The sequence below is a fragment of the Leucoraja erinacea genome, chromosome 13 (assembly GCF_028641065.1).
Source record: "Leucoraja erinacea ecotype New England chromosome 13, Leri_hhj_1, whole genome shotgun sequence".
Taxonomy (NCBI): Eukaryota; Metazoa; Chordata; class Chondrichthyes; order Rajiformes; family Rajidae; genus Leucoraja; species Leucoraja erinaceus.
The window spans coordinates 53,758,408-53,779,411 of NC_073389.1; the positions used below are offsets into that span (position 1 = coordinate 53,758,408).

General features: G+C 48.3%; 1 protein-coding gene across 1 annotated transcript in view; it reads left to right on the forward strand.

Moving 5' to 3' along the window:
- Positions 1-21,004, forward strand: part of LOC129703061 (ubiquitin carboxyl-terminal hydrolase 25-like) — a 148,107-nt gene that overhangs the window by 61,474 nt on the left and 65,629 nt on the right. Inside the window, 8 exon segments of the mRNA XM_055645251.1 lie at positions 67-153; positions 6,989-7,126; positions 7,304-7,380; positions 9,923-9,996; positions 13,489-13,646; positions 15,967-16,094; positions 17,256-17,351; positions 20,463-20,630. Of these exon segments, the coding sequence (XP_055501226.1) occupies positions 67-153; positions 6,989-7,126; positions 7,304-7,380; positions 9,923-9,996; positions 13,489-13,646; positions 15,967-16,094; positions 17,256-17,351; positions 20,463-20,630 (926 nt within the window).

A 21,004-nucleotide genomic window follows, 5' to 3' on the forward strand; every position in this document is an offset into this window, starting at 1 on the left:
TGTGTTGGGCACGATGTCAACACTGAATCTAATGTGCTGTTGTTTTTTGTTCCTTCTTCCCTGTAGTCCTTGTTTAACCTGCTCAAGTTTCGGAGACTGGTCCTCAACTATGTCCCACCAACGGATTCACAGGACGTGCCTCAAAATCAAAAGGTGGGTGGACAGTGTCTGGGTCCTCTCTGGCATTCATGACTGGTGGATATGCCACACCACATGTGACTCTGTCGTCATCATCTTAGAATATTGTGTTCAGTTCTGGGCACCATGTTGTAGGAAAGATATTGTCAAGCCTGAAAGGGATCAGAAAAGATCTACGAGGATGTTACCAGGACTAGAGGGTGCAAGTTATAGGGAGGGGTTGAGCAGGCTGGGTCTCTATTCCTTGGAGCGCAGGAGGATGAGAGGAGATCTTATAGAGGTGGACAAAATCATGAGAGGAATAGATCGGGTAGATGTACAGAGTTCTTTTACCCAGATGTAGGGGAATAGAGGACCAGAGGACATAGGTTCAAGGTGAAAGGGAAAAGATTTAATAGACAAAGTCAATTTTATTCGTCACATACACCCGAGGGTGCAGTGAAATGAATTTGCCAGCAGCGATACACTGAAAAAGAACACACAATACACAATAGAATTTAACACTAAAATCCACAACAGCATTCTTCACCTCCTCCTTTGTTCACCTGTGATCGGGGCCATGACCCCTCTGTAGTCGCCTCTACGCACTGCCCAATGTACAGGCCCTCTCGTCGGGGTGATCGAAACTCCGACGTCGGGACGATCAAACACAGGAATCCGAGGGGTAACTTTTTTCACATGGGTGGTGGGTGTATGGAACAAGCTGCCAGAGGAGGTAGTTGAGGCTGGGACTATCCTATTGTTTAAGAAACCGTTGGACAGGTACTTGGATAGGACGGGTTTGGAGGGTTATGGACCAAGCGCAGGCAGGTGGGACGAGGGTAATTGGGACATTGTTGGCCGGTGTGGGCGAGTTGGGCCGAAGGGCCTGTTTCCACACTGTATCAGTCTATGAAAATGAAATGAAATGATTCAATTTATTGTCATTGTCAGTGTACAGTACAGAGACAACGAAATGCATTTAGACAACGAAATGCATTTAGACAACGAAATGCATTTCTGTACATCAGACTGTATCCAATCTGGGTGCCATGCTCTAGCCTGCCAGCCATGGTCAGATATTATCCTGGACATGCTGTAACATGCTACCAGAGATATCCAGACATGGTAGAGCCACTACTTCACGGTGCCAGAGACCGGGGTTCGATCCTTACCTCGGGTGCTATCAGTACAGTTTGTAGACACAAAAAGCTGGAGTAACTCAGAGGGGCAGGCAGCATCTCTGAAAAGATTGAATAGGTGAGGTTTCAGGTCGAGACCCTTCTTCAGACTGAAACGTCACCCATTCCTTCTGTCCAGAGATGCTGCCTGTCCCGCTGAGTTACTCCAGCTTTCTTCTGTTTAAACCAGCATCTGCAGTTCCTTCCTACACAGTACAGTTTGTACACTCTCCCCTTGACAGTGTAGGTTTCCTCTGGGTGCTCCAGTTACCGTCCACTACGTCTGTACAGAGTTTGGCCGTTCTTCTTTGGACCGCGTGGGTTTTTCTTCTGGTGCTCCAGTCTCCTCCCACACTCCAAAGACGTACAGGTTTGCGGGTTAATTAGCTTCTGTAAATTGTGAATTGTCCCTGGCGTGTAGGAATAGTGCTCGTGTGCGGGGTGATCGCTGGTCGGCGTGGACCAAAGGCCTTGTTTTCTAAAGGTGAAAATAAGTGCATCATCTAAACTGGATCCCTGCTTGAGCTTGCCAGCCATGGCTTGATATTATCCGGGAGCTGCTGTTACACAGTGGCCAGATGGTAGAGCCACTGTCTCACAGCGCCAGAGACTTGGGTTCGATCCTGACCTCTGGTGCTGTCTGTGTGGAGTTTGCACGTTCTCCCTGTGACCATGTGGGTTTCCTCTGGGTGCTCCAGTTTCCTCCCACATCCCAAAGACGTGCAGGTTTGTTGGTTTATTGGCCCTCTGTAAGTTGCCCCTGGTGTGTAGGGAGTGGATGCGAAAGTGGGATAACGTAGGACTGGTGTGGCGGTTGTCGTGGACTCGATGGGCCGAAGGGCCTGTTTCCGTATCTTTCAGTCAAAAAGCTTCCCATCCTGATCGCAATGAACAACCATTCACCTGTTTAGTTTCGTCCGGTTTAGAGATACAGCGCGGAAACAGGCCCTTCGGCCCACCGGGTCCGCACCGACCAGCGATCCCCGCACACTAACACTATCCTACACACACACACACACACGGGACAATTTACGCGTACACAAAGCCAATTAACCTGCAAAACTGCACGTCTTTGGACTGTGGGAGGAAACCAAAGATCTTGGAGAAAACCCACGCAGGCCACGGGGAGAACGTACAAACTCCGCACAGACAGCACACGGGTCTCCGACGCAGTAAGGCAGCAGATTTACTATGTTTGGCAACGTAGTGTATAGTCTCAGCCCTCTCTGGTGTTCAAAAGGTCGACCTCATTCCTCCACATCCGCCCTGCACTGCAGCTCCCTCTGTTGGCCAATACTCAACCTAGCAATCTTCCTGCATCTAGCCTGTCCAACCCCTTAAGAACTTACAAAATTCTTAAGGGGTTGGACAGGCTAGATGCAGGAAGATTGCGCCCGATGTTGGGGAAGTCCAGGACAAGGGGTCACAGCTTAAGGATAAGGGGGAAATCCTTTAAAACCGAGATGAGAAGAACGTTTTTCACACAGAGAGTGGTGAATCTCTGGAACTCTCTGCCACAGAGGGTAGTCGAGGCCAGTTCATTGGCTATATTCAAGAGGGAGTTAGATGTGGCCCTTGTGGCTAAGGGGATCAGAGGGTATGGAGAGAAGGCAGGTACGGGATACTGAGTTGGATGATCAGCCAAGATCATATTGAATGGCGGTGCAGGCTCGAAGGGCTGAATGGCCTACTCCTGCACCTAATTTCTATGTTACTGTTTAAAATCATGAGGGGAATAGATAGTGAATGCACAGGCAGAGTACTACCCAGAGTAGGGGGATCAACAACCAGAGAACCACAACCTAAACTACTATCTGCCTCATCGGTGACCCTCGGACTATCTTTGATCAGACTTCCCTTGCTTCACTTTGCACTAAACGTTATTCCCTTTTCCCGTATCACATATCCCTTAGCATGTATTGTCCTTACGCTGACTGGTTAGCGCGCAACAAAAGCTCTTCACTGTACCTCGGCAAGCGTGGCAACAAACTAAGCTGAACTGAGAACATACATATACGGGTGAGAAGGGAAAGTGGTGCCATGAGTATAGAAAGTGTTTAAAAAGGAACCGCAGATGCTGGAAAATCGAAGGTAGATAAAGGTGCTGGAGAAACTCAACGGGTGCAGCAGCATCTATGGAGCGAAGGAAATAGGCAACGTTTTTCGGGCCGAAACCCTTTGGTTTCGGCCCGAAAAACATTGCCTATTTCCTTCGCTCCATAGATGCTGCTGCCCCCGCTGAGTTTCTCCAGCACTTTTGTCTACCTATTGAATATGTAAGTTGGGATGCGATGTTACAGTTGACCAAGACGTTAGCGAGGCTGCAATTGGAGTATTGTGTTCCGTTTTGGGCACCCTGCTGTAGGAATGAGCGGCACCCCTCTTTAGATAGAGGTGAGGTGGGGAAGGTATGAAAATCAGAACAAAATATGGCCGGCAACAGATGACCTCAGTGGAGTCCAGGATGGGCCATTGTTGGAGATACTGTGATGCAAGGATGCAAACAGGTTGATTAAGGTGGGGGTGCGTGGTGGGGGGTGGAGGGAGAGAGAGAAGTGAGGAAAGGAATGCAGAAGTTATTTGAAATTAGACAAATCGACATTCATACTGAAGAAGGGTTTCGGCCCGAAACGTTGCCTATTTCCTTCGTTCCATAGATGCTGCTGCACCCGCTGAGTTTCTCCAGCAATTTTGTGTACCTTCTACATTCATACTGCCTTGTTGCAAGCTGCCCAAGCGAAATATGAGGTGCTGTTCCTCCAATTTGATTATTTTTTAGACTTTAGAGATATGGAGCAGAAACAGGCCCTTCAGCCCACCGAGTCGGTGCCGACCAGCGATCACCCCGTACGCTAGCACTATCCTGCACACACAATTTTACCAAAGCCAATTAACCTACGAATTGGCGAGTTTTTGGAGTGTGGGAGGAAATCAGAAAACCCGGAGAACATCCATGCAGTTACAGGGAGAACGTACAAACTCGTACACACAGCACCCGTAGACAATAGACAATAGTGCAGGAGTAGGCCATTTGGCCCTTCGAGCCAGCACCGCCATTCAAGTGTTCATGGGTGGATCAAACCCGGGTCTCTGCCGCTGTGGGGCAGCAACTCTACTGCTGAGCCACCGTGTCGCCCTCTTCCATTGCGTGATTCTCTTCTTTCTTACAGTTGTTGACAATGTTACACGAGCTTGCTGTCAGCATAATGGCGAAAAGGATTGCAGCTTGGAGCCAGTATGATGGGAACACATTTCACAACAGCCACATTAGGGTGGAGTGGGTCATCATCTTTTAATCTGTGTGAAGATCATTCTAAAGGCTTTGAATAGAAAGTGTTGCCAGTGACTTTTCCCTGTTAATCCCTTTGTGCTCAGCAAGTTTATGGAATGTCATCGCTACTGCATGAGGCACGTTCTACTGGGAGGCCATCCCAGGTCAATGATAATGCCAGAGTAGGTGCAGAGTATACATCCGTATCTGGCTCCACTGCTTGCTTCACTATTTGGTCAAAGCTGAAAAGGAAACCACTTCAGTCTGAAGAAGGCTCCCAACCAGAAACGTCACCCATCCATTTTTTGTCCAGAGATGCTGCCTGTCCCGCTGAGTTACTCCAGAATTGCAGATGCTGGATAAAATCGAAGGTAGACACAAAAAGCTGGAGTAACTCAGCAGGTGGGGCAGCATCGATGGAGAGAAGGAATGAGGGACTGTAACGCATCCTGCGCAAAGCCGCCGGCACGGCTGCGCACCTTCTGTGAACACGTGTACGAAAGAACTGCAGATGCTGGAAAAATGGAAGGTAGACCAAAATGCTGGAGAAACTCAGCGGGTGAGACATGCAAAAGGATTGCACGAGGCTGCCTCACCCGCTGAGTTTCTCCAGCAATTTTGTCTACCTTCTGTGAACACGTGATTTGATGCCTGCCATCCGGGGCGGGATCCATGTTTACACGTGATAGATGTGGCCCGCCATCCGCTCACAGACATGCGTCCCGGCCCCTATGCAGAATAAGGTTGCCCACCCCTGCCATAGATGCTGCCTCACCCGCTGATTTACTCCAGCTTTTTGTGTCTACCTTAGTTTGGTTTAGTTTGGAGATACAACGTTGAAACAGGCCCTTCGGCCCATCGAGTCCACGCCGACCAGCGATCACCCTGCACACTAGCACCGTCCTACACACTAGGGCCAATTTACAATTTACAGAAGCTAATTAACCTGCAAACCTTCATGCCCTTGGAGTGTGGGAGGAAACCGGAGCACCCAGAGAAAATCCATGCAGGTCACGGGGAGAACGTACAAACTCCGTACAGACAGCGCCCGTAGTCGGGATCGAACTTGGGTCTCTGGCGCTGTGAGGTAACAACTCTACCGCCTGCGCCACTGTGCTGGCCTAAAGATACTTTGTGTCTTTATTTGTAAACCAGCATCTGCGGTTCCTTGTGTCCACAAGGTAATCACTTGATCCTTTACAAAGGCAATGAGTACAAATGGCGGTGCTGGCTCGAAGGGCCAAATGGCCTCCTCCTGCACCTATTTTCTATGTTTCTAAATCAGACTCTGCAGAGTCAAGAGACAAAGAGCGATAGCTAGCTGTCTATAGGTTTAAGAAAGAACTGCAGATGCTGGAAAAATCGACGTTAGCCAAAAATGCTGGAGAAACTCAGCAGGTGAGGCGAAGGAATGGGCGACGTTTCGGGTCGAGACAATTTTTCAGACTGAAGGTAGTAACTCGAGATAAACATGGCTTCTAAAGCAGCAAGAAGAAAAATGGTCCTCAACTTTCCATGAAACACTTGTATTCATAATTTTATATTCATGATGTGAAATGATAAGCATGACTCGGTACATGCAACAATAATAACCTTTGCCTAAACGCACAATTACACAGATCTGTAATGGTGTTGTGGGAAGGAACTGCAGATGCTGGTCTAAATTGAAGATCAACGCAAAAAGCTGGAGTAACTCAGCGGGTCAGGCAGCTTCTCCGGAGAAAAGGAATAGATTCAAGAGAGTTGTCATGTATTGTCATGACATAGTCATAGACATTAGGTGCAGGAGTAGGCCATTCGGCCCTTCGAGCCTGAACCGTCATTCAATATGATCATGGCTGATCATCCAACTCAGTATCCTGTACCTGCCTTCTCTCCATACCCCCTGATCCCTTTAGCCACAAGAGCCGCATCTAACTCCCTCTTAAATATAGCAATGAACTGGCCTCAACAGTCCCTGTGAGTTCCAGAGATTCCTCTCCCCGAATGTGGCGGATTCCCCCCCCCTGAACATTTCCCAGACTACAGCTCTCACAGACTCCACACAGTCTGGAGTCCTCACCCCCCCCCACCCTCGGGGCTCTGTACAGTCCTCACCTCTGGGGGTGGATAGGTGACGTTTCGGGTCAAAACCCTTCTTCAGACCAATGGTGATGGAAGTGAATGAGGCCATTACTAAAACAAACCAAGTCCGAGAGTGTATTCTCAAAGAATGAGGATTACACCAAGAAGGAAAAACAAAGAGCTGGAGATGCTGGTTTATACCAAAGATAGACTCAAAGGGTTGGGGTAACTCAGTGGGTAAGGCAGCATCTCTGGTGGGAAAAGATGGGTGGCGTTTTGGGTCGGGTTGGCTCGGCTCCTTCTTCAGGTCTGTGTGACGTGACTCTCTTATTTCCTTCCTTTCTTCAATATGCAGGAGCGTCGGAATCTCCCGTTTATGCGTGAGCTACGGCACCTCTTTGCCCTCATGATTAGCTCCAAGAGGAAATATGTTGATCCTTCGAGAGCTGTGGAAATACTGAAGGATACCTTCAAATCCAATGACTTGCAACAGGTAGGTATGGGATTTGTCTCTGGATGTGTAAGGCACCAACTCCACCGCTGCCCCACCGTGGCGCCCCCACGATTGTGATGATCTCCCCTGTGTAGAATGTTGGAATACTTTAACGCACAGGCACGCAGGGATCTGCTTCTCTTACAACTATTTATAGTACACTGTTTTCTTTTGCAGCAAGACGTGAGTGAGTTTACACACAAGCTTTTGGACTGGCTGGAGGATGCCTTTCAGGTGAAGGCAGAAGATGAGAGGTAAGCTGAGAGATGGACACAGTATGGCGATAACAAGGAACTGCCAATGCTGGTGTAAGCTTATTAAGGGTTTGGACACGCTAGAGGCAGGAAACAGGTTCCCGATGTTGGGGGAGTCCCGAACCAGGGGCCACAGGTTAAGAATAAGGGGTAAGCCATTTAAAACGGAGACAAGGAAACAGTTTTTCTCACAGAGTTGTGAGTCTGTGGAATTCTCTGCCTCACAGGGCGGTGGAGGCCGGTTCTCTGGGTACTTTCGAGAGAGAGCTAGATAGGGCTTTTAAAGATAGCAGTCAGGGGGATATGGGGAGAAGGCAGGAACGGGGTACTGATTGGGGATGATCAGCCATGATCACATGAATGAATCTATCTTTAAGAGCCCTATCTAGCTCTCTCTTGAAAGTATCCAGAGAACCGGCCTCCACCACCTTTGAGGCAGAGATTTCACAGACTCACCACTCTCTGGGAGAAAAATTGTTTCCTCGTCTCTGTTCTAAATTGCTTATCCTTTATTCTTAAACTGTGGCCCCTGGTTCTGGACTCCCCCAACATCGGGAACATGTTTCCTGAATGGCCTAACTCTGCTCCTGGAACTTCTGAACTTAGTTTCAGGCATCTGTCTCATGGTGGCGGTAAGAAGAAGGCATGGCCAGGAGCGGGGATCCTTGACAGACACAAACTGCTGGAGTAACTCAGCGGGACAGGCAGCATCTCTGGAGTGATGGAATGGGTGACGTTTCAGGTCGAGATCCTTGAGGAGGATGGACTCTGCCCCGATCCTTGATTATAGATGCTGCCTTCTTGGGATTTGGATGGTGGGGAGGTCCATGCCCGTGAAGGACTGGGCTGAGTCTACCAGTCTCTGCAGCCACTTGTGTTTCTGTGTGTTGGAATGTCTGAACTAGGCCATGATGCAACCAGCGCCTACAATTAGGTTTCACTGTAGTTGGCAGTGTTTTAACTCAGAAAATTCCGAAACGTCAGCATTTCTTTGTCATTAGTTAGGCCGGACAATCACTGAGCCCGTGAGTTCCTGTTTATAAACCAGACACTTTTGTTTTAAGCTGCACTTTTTCACTGTAGCTATATATTTACTGTACACAAAAAAGCTGGAGAAACTCAGCGGGTGCAGCAGCATCTATGTAGCGAAGGAAATAGGCAACGTTTCGGGCCGAAACCCGGAAGGGTTTCGGCCCGAAATGTTACCTATTTCCTTCCTGAAGGGTTTCGGCCTGAAACGTTGCCTATTTCCTTCGCTCCATAGATGCTGCTGCACCCGCTGAGTTTCTCCAGCTTTTTTGTGTACCTATGAAAGTAAGCATGCAGGTACAGCAGGCAGTGTAGAAAGCGAATGGCATGTTGGCCTTTATAACAAGAGGAGTCGAGTGTAGGAGCAAAGATGTCCTTCTGCAGTTGTACAAAGCCCTGGTGAGACCACACCTGGAGTATTGTGTGCAGTTTTGGTCCCCTAATTTGAGGAAGGACATTCTTGCTATTGAGGGAGTGCAGCGTAGGTTTACAAGGATAATTCCTGGGATGGTGGGACTGTCATATCCTGAGAGAATGGAGCGGCTGGGCTTGTACGCTCAGGAGTTTAGAAGGATGAGAGGGAATCTTATGGAAACATTTAAGATTATTAAGGGCTCGGGACGAAACGTTGCCTATTTCCTTCGCTCCATAGATGCTGCTGCACCCGCTGAGTTTCTCCAGCTTTTTTGTGTACCTTCGATTCTCCAGCATCTGCAGTTCCTTCTGAAACACTATATATTTACTGTGTTTAGTTTCGAGACACAGTGCGGAAACAGGCCCTTCGGCCCACCGAGTCCGTGCCGACCAGCGATCACCCCGGTGCACTGACACTTTCCTGCACACGAGGGACAATTTGCAATCTTTACCGAAGCCAATTAACCTGTAAACCGGCAGGTCTTTGGAACGTGGGAGGAAACCGGAGCACCCGGTGAAAACCCACGTGGCCATGGGGAGGACGTACACACCCCACACTGACAGCACCCGTAGTCAGGATCGAACTCTGGTCTCTGGCGCTGTGAGGCAGCAACTCTAATGCTGCGCCACCCTACACGTGACCATAATACCATACAATGCAATTTATTTATTGTCATTTGAACCTCAAATGAAGTTCAAACGAAATTTGGTTTCTGCAGTCATACAACAAGAAAAGGACCAAGACACACAATTAACATATTTGCTATATTTAAGAGGGAGTTAGATGTGGCCCTTGTGGCCAAGGGGATCAGAGGGTATGGAGAGAAGGCAGGTACGGGATACTGGGATACTGAGTACGGGATACTGGATGATCAGCCATGATCATATTGAATGGCGGTGCAGGCTCGAAGGGCCGAATGGCCTTTACTCCTGCACCTAATTTCTATGTTTCTAACACAATTTACACAAACAAACCTAACCCTAATCGAATGACTGTTATAGCAACCCAGACACATCGGGTGAATGGCAGTAACCAGTGATCTTTGTTCACATGCCTGATATTGAAGTTTGCTGAACCAATTTTCTTCTTATTTTTTAGCGATGGTGAAAAGCCACAGAACCCAATGGTGGAGCTGTTCTATGGACGTTTCCTGGCTGTCGGCATGCATGAAGGTAACATAGATTGACCATTGCAATCCCAATCACAATCAAACTTTATTAGCCAAGTGTGTTTTGCAACATACGAGGAATTTCATTTGCCATACAGTCATACCAATAAAAAACAACAAAACACACCAAACACATTTTAACATAAACATCCACCACAGTGACTCCTCCACATTCCTCACTGTGATGGAAGGCGAAAAAAAGTTCAAATCGCTTCCCTTCTTTGCTCTCCCGCGGTCGGGGGCCTCGAGCCTTCCGTTGACGGGGCGATCTTGGCTCCCGTAGCCGGCAGCGTTTGGACCCTGCGCGTCAGAGCGATCAGCCCCTCCATCGGGGGGGATGTCAGCTCCCTCGGCAGTCAAACCCCACGTTGGGGCTGGTCGTGTCTGTATCGTTGGAGCTCCCGACTAGCCTCTCCGGGGACCACGAGCCCGTGATGGTAAGTCCGCTGGCAGCAGTTGGAGCGATCCCAGGCAAGGGATCGGCTCCGATGTTAAGTCCACGCCCCGCGGTGGGGCCCAAAGTCAGTCCGAGGAGGCCTCCAGCTCCCTCGATGGTAGGCCGCAGAGCGACCTGGAGATGCAAACTGGAAAACAATCGTATCTCCGGCAAGGGAAGAGACTGAAAATAAAATTCCCCCGATCCCCTCGACCCACATAAAACAAACCGTAGAACATTTACACACACTAAAAATTATATAAAAGACAAAAAAACAGACAGACTGTTGGCAGGGCTGCCAATCAAGTAACATAGATCGAGGTGATCGTCATGGTAACATTGAGCAAAAAACTAACTTCTGAGAGACTCAGCAGGTCAGGCAGCATTGAGCCCAGAGAAGGTCCAGGCCAGGAAGCTCAACTGTACACTTTCATCCACAGATGTTTTCTGACTTGAGTTGATGCTCAGTTCTTCCAGCAGGCTGCTCAAGGTTTTTGGCTCAAGTCCCGGCATTTGTCAACTCTTGCCCCTTCATGAAGGTGTAACCTCGTCACTAATTTTCCAATGCAGTATTTTAAAGTTGATGGAGATTATTTTAGCCCCGTTTGCGCAAAGGTGTAATAACATAGAACTAGTGCACCGGCCATCGCTGGTCGGCGTGGGCCGAAGGGCCTCTTTCCATGCTGTATCTCGGAACTAAATATCCTGTTCGGGACATTCTAGTGAGTTGCGTCAGCAATGAATATGAATTTTTTTCTTTTTCCAAGTGGTGTCAAAGTTGTCAAATTACCAGACCCGCCATTTAAAAGTCTGGATTAAATATCACTCGTGGTCAAATCTCATCGATGAGCGTTTGTCGGAACTGGGACTGTACTCGCTGGAGATTGGAAGAATGAGGGGGATCTCATTGAAACGTGCTGAGCAGTGAAAGGCTTGGATAGAGTGGATGTGAAGAGGATGTTTCCACCAGTGGGAGAGTCTAGGATTAGAGGTCACGCCCTCAGAATTAGTACATGTTCCTTTGTGAAGGAGATGAGGAGAAATGTCTTTCGCCAGAGGGTGGTGAATCTGTGGGATTCTTTGCCACAGAAGGCTGTGGAGGCCATGTCAGTGGATATTTTTAAGGCAGAGATAGATAGATTCGTGATTAGTACGGGTGTCCGGGGTTATGGGGAGAAGGCAGGAGAATGGGGTTAGGAGGGAGATACAGATCAGCCATGATTGAATGGCGGAGTAGACTTGATGGGCTAATTGGCCTAATTCTCATAACAGCTGTGGAATTTAACTTCAGTTAACAATCAGTTTTTTAAATCTGGAATTTAAAAAAAATACTAGGTACCAGTAAAAATGTCTACGGAGAAATAATCAGATTGCCAATCAAGTCAAGTCAATTTTATTTCTATAGCACATTTAAAAACAACTCTCGTTGACCAAAGTGCTTTACATCTCTTATAGAAACGTACAAAATTCTTAAGGGGTTGGACAGGCTAGATGCAGGAAGATTGTTCCCGATGTTTAAGAGGGAACTGCAGATGCTGGAGAATCGAAGGTTACACAAAAAAGCTGGAGAAACTCAGCGGGTGCAGCAGCATCTATGGAGCGAAGGAAATAGGCAACGTTTCGGGCCGAAACGTTGCATATTTCCTTCGCTCCATAGATGCTGCTGCACCCGCTGAGTTTCTCCAGCGAGATTGTTCCCGATGTTGGGGAAGTCCAGGACAAGGGGTCACAGCTTAAGGATAAGGGGGAAATCTTTTAAAACCGAGATGAGAAGAACTTTTTTCACACAGAGAGTGGTGAATCTCTGGAACTCTCTGCCACAGAGGGTAGTTGAGGCCAGTTCATTGGCTATATTTAAGAGGGAGTTAGATGTGGCCCTTGTGGCTAAGGGGATCAGGGGGTATGGAGAGAAGGCAGGTACGGGACACTGAGTTGGATGATCAGCCATGATCATGTTGAATGGCGGTGCAGGCTCGAAGGGCCGAATGGCCTACTCCTGCACCTAATTTCTATGTTTCTATGTTTCTATCAGTGCAGATACTAACGTGCTACATACAGTGGTACATAGAGCTAACAATGCATACATAAATACATACATACAGCGCTCCCTCAGAGGACCTCAAGAAACGCTTGTGAGTAGAAATAAGTTTTAAGTTTAGACTTAAAAGAGTTGATGGAGGGAGCAGTTCTGATGGGAAGAGGGATGCTGTTCCATAGTTTGTACGTGTTAGAATCCAATTAGTTTCAATAATGCCTAATAGGAGGGAAAATCTACTATCTTAATCTTAGGTAGTCCTTTGGGATGTAGAGTGACTCGGTCCCACTCTAGTTTTGAGCATTGTGAGGTGGTTGAAGAGGCCAATGTGTGAACCAGCGACTGTGGCACAGAGAGGGCAGAAGGTAATTGCGAGTGTGGATGGATGGGGGAGCTTGTGAAGGGCTCCTCTTGTTCAAGGGTTCTGGGTGTTCCAGGGCAGTCGGGTGGCACGGCGGGTAGAGCTGCTGCCTCACATCGCCAGAGACCCGGGTTCGATCCTGAGCACGGGTGCCGTTGTACAGAGTTTGTACATTCTGCCCGTGACCTGCGTGGGTTTCCTGCAGGCGCGCCGGTTTCCTCCCACACTCCAAAGGCATACAGGTCAGTAGGTTAATTGGCTTCTGTAAGATGCCCCCTAGTGTGGAGGGAGTAGGGACTGGTCAGCATTCGACAACAGCTTTTCACTGCACCTCGGAACACGTAAACAATAAACTAAACTGAAAAGATGAGAAAGTGGGATAACATGGAACCCGTGTGGAACAGATGATCATAAGGTCATAAGTGATAGAATTAGGCCATCCGGCCCATCAAGTCTACTCCGCCATTCAATCAATCACGGCTGATCTATCTCCCCCTCCTAACCCCTTTCTCCTGCCTCCTCCCCATAACTCCTGACAACGGATCGCTGGTCGGCGTGGACTCGGCGGGCCGAAGGGCCTGTTTCCACGCTGTATCTCTAAACGTAAACCGAACCACACCGAACTGAACTGAGTAACTTGAACATTTCTGCAACTTTGCAACAGGGAAGAAGTTTGAGAATTCCGAGATGTTTGGGCAGTACCCGCTGCAAGTCAATGGATTCAAGGATCTGCACGAATGCCTGGAAGCTGCAATGGTCGAAGGGGAGATCGAGTCCGTGCAGGTGGAAAATACCGGGACCTCTGCAAAGTCTGGCCAAGAAGTGAGTATTTCCTTGATTCCTGCCTTGAAACAAGGCCCAGTCTCAACCCTCCAGTCACCCCCCCCACCATAATGTCCCCTCTCCCAACAGGCAAGAGGCACAGAAGTGTGAAAACACACACAGTTCCTCAATTTCTTTCCGGCTGTTATCAAGCAACTGACCCATCCTATCACCAACAGACAATAGGTGCAGGAGTAGGCCATTCGGCCCTTCGAGCCAGCACCGCCATTCAATGTGATCATGGCTGATCTTGCGTATGGCATACATAGCATAAAGTTGTAGGACAACTTGTTCTATTTGATCTTATTTGATTGTGCACGCCGGGTTGATTGCATTCGTTGAAACCACATGAAGGTTGCAATCTCCCACCCCCTCATGGCTGATCATCCCCAATCAGTACCCTGTTCCTGCCTTCTCCCCATATCCCCTGACTCCACTATCTTTAAGAGCCCTATCTAGCTCTCTCTTGACGGTATCCAGAGAACCGACCTCCACCGCCTTCTGAGGCAGAGAATTCCACAGACTCACCACTCTCTGTGAGAAAATGTGTTTCCTCGTCTCCATTCTAAATGGCTTACTCCTTATTCTTAAACTGTGGCCCCTGGTTCTGGACTCCCCCAACATCGGCAACATGTTTCCTGCCTCTAGCGTGTCAAAGCCCTTAATAATCTTATATGTTTCAATAAGAAATTAGAGGGCGGTCCTGAACTACTATCTGATAAGTTTGATAAGACGTCATGCCCTACTGATGTAATCAAGGACCAGTCCCCCCTGCATCCCCATCACAGGTCAGTTTGGGACCAACCAAGACCGCAAGAAATTGCAACAAATTGTGGACGCAGCCCAGACCGTCACACAAACCAACCTCCCTTCCATTGACTCCATCTACACCTCACGCTGCCTCGGCAAGGCCAGCAGCATCATCAAGGACCAGTCTCACCCCCGGCCACTCCCTCTTCTCCCCTCTCCCATTGGGCAAGAGGTACAGAAGCGTGAAAACGCACACTTCCAGATTCAGGGACAGTTTCTTCCCAGCTGTTATCAGGCAGCTGAGCCAACCTCCCACCAACTAGAGAGTGGTCCTGAGCTGCTATCTACCTCTTTGATCGGACATCATTGGACATTATCTTGACTCGAGTTATCCACCACATGAGCTGACGTTTGGAAAACAAGAGTTTTCTTGTTTGGGCGGCCATGGTGGTGCAGCGGTAGAGTTGCTGCTGGAGACCTGGGTTCGATCCCGACTACGGGTGCTGTCTGTACGGAGTTTGTACGTTCTCCCCGTGACCTGCGTGGGTTTTCTCCGAGATCTTCGGTTTCCTCCCACACTCCAAAGACGTGCAGGTTTGTAGGTTAATTGGCTTGGTGTATGTGTAAAATTGTCCCTTGTGTGTGTAGGGTAGTGTTAGTGTGCGGGGATCACTGGTCAGTGCGGACTCGGTGGGCTGAAGGGCCTGTTTCTGCGCTGTATCTCTAAACTAAACTAAACTAACAGTTCAAACTCAACCACAGCAGCCAGAGAGTGTACATTTGTTTAATTTAATATATCTGGAATTAAAATGCGAGCCCGATTACCTGGCATTAATCACTAGCACTATTAAAACAAATAACTACGGAAAACCCCCATCTGATTTTTCCAGTTTTTTTGGGGAATATAAAAACTGCTGCCTTTATAGACACAACGAAAGTGCTGGGTTAACTCAGTGGGACAGGCAGCATCTCTGGAGAGAAGGAATGGGTGACGTTTTAGGTCGAGACCTTTCTTCAGACCCAAAACGTCACCCATTCCTCTCTCCAGAGACGCTGCCCGTCCCGCTGAGCTACTCCAGCTTTTTGTGTCGTTATCTTCAGTTTAAACCAGCATCTGCAGTTTCTTTCTACACGTGAGAGAGTTGTGAGTCTGTGGAATTCTCTGCCTCAGACGGCAGTGGAGGCCGGTTCTCTGGATGCTTTCAAGAGAGAGCTAGATAGGGTTCTTAAAGATAGCGGAGTCGGGGGATATGGGGAGAAGACAGGAACGGGGTACTGATTGGGGATGATCAGCCACGATCACAGTGAATGGTGGTGCTGGCCCGAAGGGCCGAATGGCCTACTCCTGCACCTATTGTCTATTGTCTATTTCGAACAAATATGTACTTGGCTTTATGTTCCTTGGGGTTGTGGTGATCTTTAATAACAGCGGCTCAGTGCTATCAGCATCAGAGTAGATATGAATATCACAGAGTGTTTCTCGTAGCTTTCAATCCTCGGGGTGTTTTTTGCTACACCATAGGTACAAGTGATCAGCTGAATAACGGATGTTTCTCTTTCGTTCCCGCAGCACTGGTTTACTGCGCTGCCTCCTGTGCTGACCTTCGAACTTTCCAGATTTGAGTTTAATCAAGCCTTGGGCAGGCCGGAGAAGATTCATCACAAACTGGAATTTCCATCCATCTTGTACATGGACAGGTATTGCAGCCGTCCGCTTTGAATCTATTGTACTATTGTTCAATATTCCCAGAACACAGTATCCCATTTGCATTGATGATGATGATGATGATATTCAAAGATCCTATCGCGAGCAAGATAGTCCACTCGATGAAAAAGAAGTAGTACGGTCATGGGCAGATTCATGGGTAATTTACGGCCCCATTTCCGTAACCAGCTTCCGTCTCCACACCAAAGATCCCATAGGATAATAGTGCGGAGACGGAAACCGGTTACGGAAACATCCTCGTAAAAATAAAAGTTATTTGGCAAAAATCTTCTCCTCATTTTCAGAATTTTAATTTATTAACACAAACTGTTCACCCGCAACGTTGATTACACTGCGAGTCGGGTCGGGGCGGGTTACTGAAATGGATGAAAATAAGGCCCACGTTCCGCACCGTTGCGTACTACACGTCAGCCCATTGCATTTAGCAGGAGTGGTCTATCTTGCTGCTAGGATCTTTGATGATAATGGCTACTTCTTGTCACTTGCACCTACTGTAGGTACAGGGATATTCTCTGCTTTTGCATACACACTGCACAAAAGAGTTGGCCTTGCACCTCCAATTTCTGGATTCTCTCCCCATTTAGAAAATAGTCTACACACATTATCCTATCATATGCTAACCCACTCATAAGGCGATAAGTGACAGGAACAGAATTAGGCCATTCGGCCCATCAAGTCTACTCCGCCATTCAATCATGGCTGATCTATCTCTCCCTCCCAACCCCACTCTCCTGCCTTCTCCCCAAAACCTCTTGACACCTGCACTAATCAAGAATCTGTCTATCTCTGCCATAAAAATATCCATTGACTTGGCCTCCACAGCCGTCTGTGGCAAAGAATTCCACAGATTTGGAATCTGCCGGATCTGGCAGATCTGTTCCCATAGCCGACTTTCAAGGGCGCCTTTGCGGTCCGGTATCTCGCCTCCCCCATGAGGCCTAGACGGAACATTCCGGTACCGTTGGACCCAGAGGCCATGGCCTCTGTTGGTCCAGCAAAACGGATAATCTGGCAAGGCTCTGGAAACAAGGGTGATGGAGAATGGTGGGCCTGTAGTTGCCTCGCATGTAATAGTGGGTATTGTTACGGGGTATATTAAACGGCCGATACATTATTTTTGAAATAATCACCAGATACATGGATAAAAACCGGGAAATAACCAGGATCAAAAGGGAGGAGATACGGCGACTGAAGGAACATCTCACCGTGTTACAGCAACGATTAGAAAGGTACGTTAGCAGATCTTTTTGTGCCGATCTTTCTGTTTTAATGATACAGCACGGAAACAGGCCCTTCGGCCCACCGAGTCCACGACGACCGTTGATCACCCGTCCACACTAGTTCTATGTTATCCCACTTTCTCATCCACTCCGTACATGCTAGGGCCAATTTTTACAGAGGTTACAATTAACATACAAACCCACTCGCCTTTGGAATGTGGGGAGAAACCAGAGCACCCACGGAGAGGACCCACGCAGTCCAGGGGAGAACGTGCAAACTCCACACGGACATAGAAACATAGAAATTAGGTGCAGGAGTAGGCCATTCGGCCCTTCGAGCCTGCACCGCCATTCAATATGATCATGGCTGATCATCCAACTCCAGTATCCCGTACCTGCCTTCTCTCCATACCCCCTGATCCCCTTAGCCACAAGGGCCACATCTAACTCCCTCTTAAATATAGCCAATGAACTGGCCTCAACTACCCTCTGTGGCAGAGAATTCCAGAGATTCACCAATCTCTATATGAAAAAAGTTCTTCTCATCTCGGTTTTAAAGGATTTCCCCCTTATCCTTAAGCTGTGACCCCCTTGTCCTGGACTTCCCTAACATCGGGAACAATCTTCCTGCATCTAGCCTGTCCAACCCCTTAAGAATTTTGTAAGTTTCTATAAGATCCCTTCTCAATCTCCTAAATTCTAGAGAGTATAAACCAAGTCTATCCAGTCTTTCTTCATAAGACAGTCCTGACTTCCCAGGAATCAGTCTGGTGAACTTTCTCTGCACTACCTCTATGGCAACAATGTCCTTCCTCAGATTTGGAGACCAAAACTGCACGCAATACTCCAGGTGTGGTCTCACCAAGACCCTGTACAACTGCAGTAGAACCTCCCTGCTCCTATACTCAAATCCTTTTGCTATGAAAGCTAACATACCATTCGCTTTCTTCACTGCTGTGAGGTAGCGGTTCCACCCACCCGATGCGCCCCCTGCCGCCCTTTCACTGCTAGACTGTAACTGCTCTGCTGTGTGACCCAACACCGCCACCTCAAGGCCAATTAGTGGCACAGCGTGCCTGTATCAGAGATACACCGCGCAAACAGGCACTTCGGCCCACCGGGTCCGTACCAACCAGCGATCCCCGCATATTAACACTATCCTACACACACTAGGGACAACTTTTACATTTACCAGGCCAATTGACCTACATACCTGTACGTCTTTGGAGTGTGGGAGGAAACCGAAGATCTCAGAGAAAACCCAGGCAGACCACGGGGAGGATGTACAAACTCCGTACAGACAGCGCCCGTACAGACAGCACCCGTAGTCGGGATCGAACCCACATTGTAAGGCAGCAACTCTACCGCTGCGCCACCGCGCCACCCTTAATGTGTAGGAAGGAACTGCAGATGCAGGTTTAAACCGAAGATAGCCACTGGAGTGTCTGAAGCTGGAGTAACTCAGCAGGTCAGGCAACATCTCTGGAGACAAGGAATGGGTGACGTTTTGGGTCGAGACCCTTCTTCAGACTCTCTGTCCTGGGCCTCATCTATTATAGGAGGCACCTCCATTTTCAAACCCCGACCTTATATCATGAGAGGCACCTGGAAAGTGAAGGGTCAGTTTGGTTTATTGTCACATGTACCGAGTCAGGTCAGGGCTCCTTTTCAGACTAATTATTGTGGGGGGGGGGGGGAAAGAAAGCTGGAAAATGGAACATAGGTGCAGGAGGAGGCCATTCGGCCCTTCGAGCCAGCCAAGAAGTGAGGACTATCTTTAATCAGACTTTACTAGACTTTATCTTGCATTATCTTGCAAATCAAAGGATTTGAGTATAGGAGCAGGGAGGTTCTACTGCAGTTGTACAGGGACTTGGTCAGATCACACCTGGAGTATTGCGTACAGTTTTGGTCTCCAAATCTGAGGAAGGACATTATTGCCATAGAGGGAGTGCAGAGAAGGTTCACCAGACTGATTCCTGGGATGTCAGGACTGTCTTATGAAGAAAGAGTGGATAGACTTGGTTTATACTCTCTAGAATTTAGGAGATTGAGAGGAGATCTTATAGAAATTTACGAAATTCTTAAGGGGTTGGACAGGCTAGATGCAGGAAGATTGCTCCCGATGTTGGGGAAGTCCAGGACAAGGGGTCACAGCTTAAGGATAAGGGGGAAATCCTTTAAAACCGAGATGAGAAGAACTTTTTTCACACAGAGAGTGGTGAATCTCTGGAACTCTGCCACAGAGGGTAGTCGAGGCCAGTTCATTGACTATATTTAAGAGGGAGTTAGATGTGACCCTTGTGGCTAAGGGGATCAGGGGGTATGGAGAGAAGGCAGGTACGGGATACTGAGTTGGATGATCAGCCATGATCATATTGAATGGCGGTGCAGGCTCGAAGGGCCGAATGGCCTACTCCTGCACCTAATTTCTATGTTTCTATCTTTCTATTTCCTTTATCCTGTATCTGCGGACGGTTCGATTGTAATCATGTATTGTCTTTCTGCTGTCCTGTTAGCGCGCAACAAAAAAGCTTTTCTCTGTACCTCGGTACACGTGACACCAAAATAAACTAACCTCAATGTGTAGGAAGGAACTGCAGATGCTGGTTGAAATGGCACATAGACAAAAAATGCTGGAGTTACTGGGATGACAGGCAGCATCTCTGGAGAGAAGGAATGGATGATGTTTCGGGGCGAGACCCTTCAGACTGTCTAAATGTTTCTTAAACGTTGGGATGGTCCCAGCCTCAACGACCTCCTCTGGCAGCGTGTTCCATACACTTACCACCCTTTTTATGAAAAAGTTATCCCTCAGATTCGTATTAAATCATTTCCACTTCACATTAAACATATGCCCTCTGGTCCTCAATTCCCCCACTCTGGGCAAGAGACTCTGTGTATCTACCCGATCTATTCCTCTCATGATTTTTTACACCTCGAAAAGATCACCCCTCATCCTCTTGCGCTCCAAGGAATAGAGTCCCAGCCTTACTCAACCTCTCCCTATAGCTCACACCCTCTAGCCCTGGCAACATCCTCGTGAATTTTCTCTGAACCCTTTCAAGCTTGAAGTCCTCCCTACTAATCTCACTGTTTTCCTTCTCTTCCTCTTGCCAGGTATTTAAGCTACGGTTCTGGCCCCAAGCGCTTTCCGCTGGCCGATGTCCTCCAGTATGCCTTGGAGTTTGCTTCCAGTAAACCCGTGTGCATGTCGCCAGTGGATGATGTGGACACCGCCCAGCCAAGCAGCACAACAGCACCTCCCACAACGGCAAGATTGGAAAGGTGCGTGCGTGACGCTTTAAAGGACCATTTACCTCGCTTTCGACTCTTGGTTATTTATATACCAGAAAAATATGCTCACGGCTACTTAATTTTGAAAACGTTATGGCAAGGTGGTGCAAGCGGTAGAGTTGCTGCCAAATGTCCCTGTCCCACTTGGGCGATTCTTTTAGGCGACTATGCCGTCGCTGGGTGTCGCCTGTATGGTCTCCTCAGTCGCCCAAAGAGTGGTAGCGTTTTTCGGGTCGGCGGTGGATTTTGAAATGTTCAAACCTTTTCGGCAATCGTGGGCTTGTCGTAGCTTGACCTCTCCTGACGTACGTGGTGTCGGAGGTTGTCGCCAGGACGACGTAGGTTGTCGCCAGTGGTGACCGGCG